Genomic DNA, 10,771 nt, shown 5'->3' on the forward strand with positions numbered 1-10,771 from the left:
ACAGAGTACTCTTCCGATTTCTTGGTATTAAAGGCAAAAAATTCTAGTCTTTTTTTGTATAGTAGTATAGATGGGGTATTTTAGACAAAAACGTTTGATATCAAAATAATGCATTTATTATGTTTGGAAGAAATAATTTATTCATTGTTAAACGTATCACGAAGTACAATCATACAGTGACATGGTCCGGTTGGTGTAACTAATTAGTTAATCAATAGACATACATTTGAAAACTTAATTGACATCCTCTGAGACCACTCTTTTTAATACTGGGATTCTGATCACACATCAGACACATCATATAAAAAATTCTAAACAAAACAATTCCTCTCACGTGATATATATGATAATGATCATACTTACATTCGTTTAAGGACACTTCCATAAACAGCAAGGCCGGCAACATGCAGTTCAAATTCTTCAAGAAAGTAATTGCTTGTATTCTTGCTTGTCTCGAACTTTCACGAAACCAACAGTCTAAATGTACAACATACACCATGAATAAAAAGTTTATCGGGTCACTTCAGGAAGATCGAGCAAAGCCTCTCTGGGAATTCGAGAAGGAATCTGTTGGTTTGGTCATGCATTTTTGTTTCTCTCAATGTGAGAGAGACCAGCGATGTGTCGGGATCGAAATTTGTACGATACGACCAGACTTGTCACGGTGCAGGGGATGTTGTGAGTGGTACGTGGTTGACAAAGATGGAGGTCTCCCCGGAAATGCTACCGATGGCTGCAAATATTTTGAACTGGTATGTGATCTTCATTATATTTAAAGTAGATATACCTGTAAAAAATAATTCCTATATGTTTTATATTGTAACGAATATGTAAATTAGATGTCGTAAAATGGTCGCGAAACTGTTTTTTCCATTAAATTCAAACATAAAATGAAATCTATGTTAAAATTCCTATACCTTTTTTTAGAGGAAAAAAACGCAGCACCAAACTGCAGTATGTTATTTTATATTCAAATTATTTACTTTCCTTTTCTTCTTTTGGGGATTACTTTTAAACGTAAATTATAAACAACGCAGATATTATTTTTTGTCAATTTTTTTTGTATTTTTTGTTTTTTGCTATAAAAATGACTGGAATTAAAAATAAAGGGCACATATTGCATATTATATTACATATCCTTTAAAATCGGGTAAGCGGCGCTAATCGATTTCTAAAGAAACTATTATCAATAAAGTATACTGAATAAATAGTATATTTGAAATAATAACAAGAGTGATCAACAACAACTGAGGTAATTAAATGGTACATTTATACGTAGCACGAACAACAATTGGTCATGCACTGTAGATACACATGCAGTTTCTTGTCATAATCTAATCAGTTAACAATTATTAGAAAAGATTTCTGGATGCAAAATACATGATAGATTAAATTCATTATATTTCAAATTAAATTTTTCATTCAACTGTCAAAAAAATTAAAGTATTATTTAATACATTTAAGAATGCCTTTTATTTGATAAAATTTTTTAACAATAAATCTTGCATCTATCTTGAAAGCCACTTGGTTTTACTACTGTTCTTTGTTATAAGTAATTCATGAGTATATAAATCCAGTAGGGTAGGTCGGTATTATTCAGACTCTCATTGCTTGTAATGTTGGAATATATGTATCAAACATTTGCGTTCATTCACAGAGCAAAGATAACATGGAATCAAGAGGGAGCAAGGGTAAGTATAAGACCCGACACAATCTCATTGCAAGCAACAAGTCAAATTTTCAGATTGTAAAAAAAATACCCTGATTTGGAAATGATGTATTCGACAATACAATTAATATCAACTCAGACTTCCATCTCCTCTGCTTCGAAAAAATAATACAATAATAAAACTAGTTGAACTAAATTTCATGAAAGTTAATTGAATAGCTAAATAATGTATACGAATAATGTATGGGGTAGGATATTACATATAGACATGCAGATTGATCAATTTTAGGTCAGTTTAAAGTCGGTTAGAATATGTATACATGGGTATATTTTGTAAATTAGCCTATAAAAATAGAAATTACATTATTGGAATTTTATGCCTTTTCCCCAACAAAAACTGTATTTTACACTACGTTTCACAAAAAAACTGAATATAACTATCTTTAAAATATAACTATCTTTAATTATCATATATAGTGTCCGCAAACTTATCAGTAGTAGCAAGTACCACATACTGGCCGATCTCGAACAACATCGTTTCCAATGTTCTTGATGGGATCCCCTACTGCAATAGAAGCAGTTTATACATTTCAGCTGTGGAACCAAATCCATGGCTAGAAGTAACACTGCCCGGGGCAATAACGATTTGGAAAATAGTAATCTACAGTGGTGATATATTTCGTAAGTATTGTTAAATTTTGATCCACATAGAACAGAATTTTATTTTGTTACAAAAAAATCTCAAAAATCGTAATTTTTATTAGAAAATTGATTTATGCACATAAGCAAATAAATATCAAATGATATTCATCAGAATAGAATGAGAGAAGTTCTATTTAATTTTTTTTCAAAACATATATTCTTATTGGTACAGTACGATTTAATCAATAATTATCTATACCTATAGACAGATAATTACATATCTATATCCTTTCACTTTTGCAGGTCTTGCTGTTGTCAACGTAAACGTTACGTACAGTAAAAACGGTGTCACCGACATCTGTGGTTTTTATCCGGGTGTATTACCACGTGACAGTGATCAAGTTTCGTTCTACTGCCCACCAGAAGCTCATGCTACTACAGTAAAACTGCAAATTCAGTCCAAGCCAGGAAAACGCAATGTTCTCTATTTGTGTGAAATTGAAATCTACCGGAAAAGTTAAATCCTACCCAATCCAATTCGATCCAAACCGGGTTTTTTTTTTAATTCTGAGCCTATATATAGATTTTCATTGACACTATTTTTTGTCATTTTTGGTCATCAGTAGAAGCGAAACAAAATATAACTCATTCAAGATTTGAAGATTTTGAGTGTATTTGAAAGTTTTGATATAGGCAAACTATATATGTTAGAAATTTGTATAAGTTTTAAAAAATATCTATCTATCTATCTATCTATCTATCTATCTATCTATCTATCTATCTATCTATCTATCTATCTATCTATCTATCTATCTATTACAAATATTGACCGGGGTTGAGGATAACATTGATTATATTAGCCCCCGAGGGACGAAATATTGCCTGACGCGAAGTGGAGGGCAATATATTCGTCCCAAGGGGGCTAATATAATCATTGTTGCCCGAAAACTTAGTCAACATTTGTTTTGTTATATGAAGGAACAAACCAAAATTTGAGAAAGGATTTGAGATCGCCATAATTTTTTCAGCTCAACATAGATCGAATTCACAAATTCAGTTTTGCACAAAGTTCCGTTCCAAAATATAGTCGGCATCAAACGGTCAATGGTGATATTCCGCCGCCCGTAGGAATTAAGTTACAGATGTTGTTCCTGATTTTACTTTACAGTAATTCGCAGATCCTTATAACCTTTATGATAGCAAACCGTCGCATTGCGCGTCCGTTGTTACTTGCCTTGACTGATTGCCTATTATGACGTCACCTTGCTTTGGAGTCACGAAGTGTTATTTACGTCACCGTTTACGAATCAAAAATTAAAAAGCGATAACTTGAAATAGAGGGAATATTCTCTGGGTATTATTCCTAGCCGGTCAATATTTTCCGAACGAGCTTATATTACAATTATTAACTATTCGTCTATATAGAGTTATATAGTGAGAATATACTACTGAATATAACAAAATGTAACTCGGGTGGACAATTCTACAATTCATCAACAGTTAAACATGTCGAATTACATTTAAGTGACAAATTTATGACCTTTTCTTTTTCATAAAGACCTATCATGAATTTTTGAGTTATTTATCATGAACATATTATACTTTTTTCTTAGTCTGAATAGATATCTTCCAAACTTTTGAACAAAAAACGAAAGTTCTATTCTTATCTCAGTAGCGTGTTCCTGTTTATACCATGTTGTATTGTGCACGTACTATACTTAAATAGTAGTCAGGGTTTGATACAATGTACATACTGCACATTCCTGAAACGCAACACTGTTGTTTTATTATATTGACTGCATTGCTTATACATGTACATGTAGTAGCTTTGACGTTTAAATGTTTTTTAGCCTCTAAAGATAAACATCGGAAAATTTCAGAGCAAGACTTTACTCTTTCAAATAGCTCAATTGATTTGATTTATCTTTTATCAGAAATTTGCTGTACAATCCCAAATATTCGACAGACGTTTAGTTTCTTTCCAAAAAGAGAGACTGGATTGACCTTACCGAGAGAGCTCAAGTTGTTTAGCAAACGACACTTCATTCATATTTTTTCGTGCACATTCTTCATCAGGCGTATTAAAATGTTTAATCAATTTCTTCAAAAGTTTATTAGAAACTTTAATTTAAAAATTCCTGCCAATTATGAGGCATTTTAGAAAGATAATTAATATTAATTCCTAATTACAATTGTATTTATCTACATTATAATATAAAAACCACCTTATACATAACGGCTGATGGTGGGGGGGGGGGGGGTGTAACGATAGCAAGAGTTAGGAAACCGCTGTTGACACTTGTAAGATTTTTGGTAAAATTAGTTGCCAGGCTATATTCGGCATAGTATGCTCACGCCATGTAAACCCTTTGTAAAACATGCGAAAATAGATGAGTATTGAATATATAGAAACAAATTGACAGGAGGCATAAAAATATGAACTAGCAGCCCTCAAACATACGTTTTATCTGTGTCACGCTGTGAAACTTTGCACAGAGAAATATATTGTACTTAGTTGAACAAAACTTAAAAAAAAAAAGTTGATAAAAAATAGTGAAAGTATTTTAAAGTAAAATAAATGTAATGAAAACTTCTTTTTGATTTTAAACTTATTTACAAAAATGGAAAAAAACTAGAGACGAGCTCGTTGCAAGCAACGATTAGGTCTTCCGTCGTAGCTGCGTCATACTTGTGACGTAATATAAAAATTGATACCTGACCATGGTGCAATATTAGATGTATAAACACTGTGTAAAAGAAACAAAGTACATGTATATAAGCAAATACAGATCTTTAAAAGTTGTCTGAAGTTTGATTCGCCGCATGTTGTTTTTTTGCATGTGCATTTTATTTTGAGAAACTTATCGAATCATCATAATTGACTCAATATACACAGAATATGGACGACGATTATAATCACACAGTGGGTATGCCCGGTATGAACGTAAAAAGACCAAACATTTTACTCGCATTTTTTATCGAAAGCAAGGGCCAATGAATCTTTTAGAATGTATGCGGAGATCCTGGAAATTTTACAGGGGGTTCTGAAGAATAATTTTGTTTTTTGAGGGGGGGGGGGGAGGGGGCATGCGCAGATAAGAAAATTTTTCCTGGGGTGGGGGTTGAGTGTCTGACGGTTATTTGAGTTTGCCTGGGGATGTCCGAGGCATATTTTTGTAATTTTATATTGTACATGTAATGGAAAGAAATTTTGCGGGGGTTGGGGTGGGGTCTGGAACCCTCACCCTACTCTTCTTGATTCGCGCATGAGGAAGGCCGATGCCGGTAATTTGACGGTAATTTTAACCATTTTTATTTAATTAATCATTTTCAAAATTATCGGAATTCCAATATTACCTTTAAACGCAGTTAAAACTTAAAATACGAACCATTTAGTCTTGGTGAGTATTCGGCCAACATGCGTCCGCGTACGAAAGAAATGGTAATATTCAAGAAATTTGGATGGACGATCTGGGTCCTAGGTCGTCCATCCGATTCTTTTTCAGACTAAGAGCTACAGAACTGCACTTAGAGAATATCAAACTGATTATGTTTATTTATTTTGTCTCAAAGAATCAGTTTTTTAAATAAAGTTTTATCTTAAAAAAAAAGAAATCGGGCACAATTTTCAATGTAAGCATTTTACAATTTAAAGGTCTAATCAAATTTTGAATGAAGTTTCAAGATACTACTCTTCGTTGTTTTATACGAAATATTGCGTGGAAAAAAGATTTACATCGCATATATATTATAGAACTAATTTCTTCTCTTTTTTATTTACATCAAAATAAATCCAAGAAAAAATCTAAATATTTTTTTTTCCTTTATATGTGTTAATGAAAACGTTGATCAGCAAGGGCCGGTTCTATGTCGTGCAAGCACCTACTTAATAGATTGTTACACGGATCTACCACGATGACAAATATCGAAAAGGCAATATTGTGGGTGAAGGATGAAAGTGTACTTTGTTTTTTAGGTTTATTTTTTATAATTTATTTATCTGGATCAATTTGGTCTGTTGGTTTGTTTTGTTTATTGAACAGGGGAATAAAGAAAATGAGTAATTTCCGATATGAAGTCAAGCATATATTTTCATATTATCATTGACTTAAAACATGTTGGAAAAAAGAAATATTGCATCAAGCAGTTAGTTATTATGCGCAGATTATGCATTCCTCTATGGTTTTCACAATTGCATGTATCAGTTACTACACGTATTTGCTTACGGAGAAATAAATCTCCAAAGAGATGATATAGTTATCAGTTAAGTTACAGATTGTCTTCTGCACATGCAAGCACGTGTGTAATCCTGATTTAAAAATAGGTATAATGTCCGGGGAGGGGAGGGGGGGGGGGTCATCGCAACAAAACTGTGTATAAGCGTACTAGAGTGTACATTGTTAATTAATAATTGATGTTGAATTGTTATTAACAAACAAAATCATAAATTTATAATAACAAACACTAAAATGCCAGGGAGTTCTGCTGGACGCGATTTCATTTGTCTTCATTTAATAGGGTGTAGGGATGCCCGCCTACTTAATACATATGCTCACGCGTCAACAGATTAAAAATGACTGTATTTTGGATTTATAAATCGCTCTAAAACATTCGATCTGATATATCGTTGTTAACAATTCAAAACTTTGAACGATTAAATTTGTTTTTATACCTAGTACCCCGACCCTCACGGAAAAATCCATTCAGATCAATGGAAATTTCATTTACAAGACTCCGCGCCAGAATCAGGATGTCTCATTTATTAATTTTTTCGTAGTTATAGTGGACGAGTCCAAAATAGGAATTTTGAGACACATCATACAATGTGAACATATGCCATGAATGCAGTTTACTTTGCGTCTATTTTCTTATTTTGAGAGTCCTTTTTATCATGTTTATCATGGCTTGAAAATGACGGAAGGCCCTTGAATGTTGTTATCTTTATGCAGGCACGTAGCATCCTTTTTGAAAGTGTGTGGGGGGGGGGGGGGGGGGGCAGACTCATCCAAAAAATCTTGACAAGCAAAAAAAAAAAAAACTCCCAATTTCAATCCTAATTTCCTTATTTTTATATAAATGTTTTACATCCTTGATAATTCAATTTTTTATAAGCAAATTTTAAAAAAAATAGTTGCTGTGAGAAAAAGTGGGGGGGGGGGGGACCCACAAGCTTGAATTAATAATTGCCTGAGGATGCATCTTTAATGTGTCAACATTTATATTCATAATTGATGAAAACGTTATATGGGATGTAATAAGCACAATGAGCAAGAGTGTTCAGTTAAAAGGGCATTTCACATTGCACGTGTGTAATCCTGATTTAAAAATAGATTGCCATATTTGAAAGGTCAAAAAAAAAAGAGGGAGGTGTCATCGCAAGATGATACACATTGTCTAAGTAGTACAATGTAAGTAATAGTTGGTGTTGGATTATCATCATTAACAAAGAATCATCAGTTTGGATTAATTAAAACAAATATAAATTCATATAATTGGAATATTTACTGGAGGGGCTACGTACAAGTAATTCGCCGAAGTGGGGTACGTGTGACCCGATTTTCGATCAATTGGGCGATTTCATTCATCTGGAAAAGGGTTTCACTCGCGTGTACAAATGTAAATGTACATCTAACAATTGCTAGTCAATTAAGTGTGTATGTTAATTCGATAGATTTCTTCTAAAACATTCAATCCAAAGTATAATATATGTAGTTATTAGTTGACACCCTCCCAGTGGATCTATGCCGATGGATCTATCTGAGATCTCAGCTGTTGCGTGAATGGTAAAGAAAGACTTCGCGCCATAATACGTCTCATTCATAATTTTGGCTCGCCGATTAGTGGGCGAGTCCAAGTTAGGCCAGAGCACATGATGTGTAGATGGTCTTACCCACTCTATTTTCTTAACTGGTCATATAATAAATAGAGATATCATGGATCTTTCACTTTTGTCGGAGCATGTAATAAATGGAACCAAAAAATAAAGTAATTCTAATTGAATTAAATTGAAGTTAAAATGTAAATACCCCCTCCCACCTACGGATTAGGATTTTCAAAATTCCCCATTTTTTAAATTCCTTGTCAAGATTTTTTTTTGATGAAGCTGCCCACCTACCCCCCCCCCCCCCCACACACACACACACTTTCAAATAACGATGCTACATGTACGTGTTTGAATATCCTTTCCTATATGGTTAGAAATAACAAAATGTCTTTGATTTTGCATCTAATATATAACAAATTCAATTTTCAATTTGGCTGTTTGAGATTATTCGATACATGTACATTCCTAAAATGATTTAAAATAATGAAATGATTTAATTTCCAGTGATATACAGGTACATGCACTCGATCGAAGAAAAAGATTGAAATTGCTTCTAAACTCTGCACGTTCAGTTTAATAATTTATGATCCGCAGCGAAAATTAAATTTCATTTCTTATAAGATAGTCTAATTGATACATGCATGCTTCCATTGAATAAATTTGGGTAGTCAGGCAAGCTTTTTGGAAAGCTATTGCTATGAAAAATTTCGGATGGTACTCAATTTTTCCAGAAGGAGAGCTACATATATGCAGCTAAGGTAACTAATAATGCTTCCGATGAAATACTTTGTTAAGTAATGCAAGGTTTTAAGAGAGCAATACTTATTTGTTTAAAAAATAACACCCTAATACTTCGCATTTCATTCGCTGTTTGTAGAACAAGCAGAACCAGTATCAGTTCGATCCCTATCGTATGTACATTGTTCGAATTTAATAGCCCTTGCATTGGATTGCTTTGCATGTACAAAATATCTTTTAAAAATTCAACACTGAAAGTGTTTATCTATATGGCTATTAATCTATATGTACATGTACACATAGCGTACACATGTGATTCAAAATACCCCAAACGGAAAAATTAACTTATTGAGTCTACATTTTATAGAATTTGCAAAAAATACATTGCGGGTCTGAATGTTTGTTAATGTGTCAATCTATCAATATACAGTTTGTTAAATATTTTCGATTGCTAAGGCTACATCGTTTTTGATGAACATTGAACAACATTTTTTCCATGCCATTATTTCCACAGAAGATAGCGAGTACAATTATAAAGCACAATTTATTTAATTATCTCTTTAATATTGTGTACTAGTATGTAATAAATTATTTATAAATTGCTGCCGAAGGTTGTTTGGTATTTTCGTTTGTAGATGCATTGCAAGTAAAAAACGTGAAACGCGGGGCAAGTCATAATCAATACATGTATCCTAATAACCGTTACTTAAAAATAGCGGCTTTGGATTCAAATATTATCGTATACGAATATTAAGTTCACTTTTTAAAATCATCTCCACAATGATAATATTATATCCATCGGAAATCAGTATTTTGTTTTGCTTTAAAAGAAATGTTCTATCGGGAGCAATCCCGCGTTCGTTTAAATTGCCAGCGTACATTTGTCATGTCAGTAATACACATTGTGCTTTATATGACGGCCGTGTATACGTACTGTAGAAAAGTTGAGTTTAATTACCATGCATTCGAACCATTTAATTAACACATCTCCCAGTACTGAAACAATTCAAAATGTCTCTGTTACAGTAACACAGTGGGGCGTTAAACATGTGTACGTCCAGCTCTACAAGCATATGCACTGTCGTCAAGGCGACGGCCTGAATACAGCTAGCGACTCTTCTATCGATCGGTTACCTGAGTCTCGTAATGCATCTAAATATAGAAAGGGGCACAGTTATGAAACAAACAACAAAAATAAGGTCAAAGACGTTCATCTTTATGAAATGAATATGTACATATGAATAAAAACATTTGGGAATTTTATATAGAATTATTTTTGCGCGCTGCATGTATCAGTTAGTGCATTACAAAAAGCCCTTTCATAACCTCCTAAACGTGCGCACCCCCACAAAAATTGACCGAACTGACAACAATTGTTTCTGCAAATACTGGCTATAAATAACGAAAATTGAATACCACGGAAGGATTCAAAATTAATTTCTTTACAACTTTGCTTCAATAATGCATTAGAAATTTTTATTCCTTTACAAGTTATTGACAAGAAACTTTTGACGCATCTAACTCCTTAATTATAGGGGCCAGCCCCTTTTTCTGTATACCGAATGAAAGGTCTTGGTAAGACCAAGATCTTTTAAAATACATGTTATAACAAATTTTTATCAGGTAGGAAACTAACACGGAAAATACGCGAATTTTTTTGAATTTTTTTCTTGCCTTTGTTTCAACATCTATACCACCCCTTTTATTTGCATTTAAATAATAAATAAAATATATCTCGCACAAATTCAATGTATTAGCTTCCAAACCAGCCCATCTTTGAGACTCTGCCAGCCATCGTTATAGCTAAACCCCCCTGGACAAAAGAAGTCGTTAAATTTTACTAAAAGGGGAATAACTCAAAACCGAATGGGGATTTTCCTCAACTAAAATATGCAACG

The 10,771-nt window shown here is 33.1% G+C and overlaps 1 protein-coding gene across 1 annotated transcript; it reads left to right on the top strand.

Annotated features, from left to right (window-relative positions):
• The first annotated feature begins 374 nt into the window (after positions 1 to 374).
• On the top strand, positions 375 to 2,832 carry LOC128162465 (uncharacterized). The gene is made up of 4 exons (XM_052825679.1): positions 375 to 752; positions 1,658 to 1,691; positions 2,147 to 2,350; positions 2,615 to 2,832. Exons 1-4 carry the CDS (start codon positions 405 to 407, stop codon positions 2,830 to 2,832), a joined length of 804 nt encoding a protein of 267 aa, XP_052681639.1. The 5' UTR covers positions 375 to 404.
• Positions 2,833 to 10,771: the final 7,939 nt, after the last annotated feature.

The sequence above is a fragment of the Crassostrea angulata genome, chromosome 9 (genome assembly GCF_025612915.1).
Source record: "Crassostrea angulata isolate pt1a10 chromosome 9, ASM2561291v2, whole genome shotgun sequence".
In the NCBI taxonomy this organism is placed as follows: Eukaryota; Metazoa; Mollusca; class Bivalvia; order Ostreida; family Ostreidae; genus Magallana; species Magallana angulata.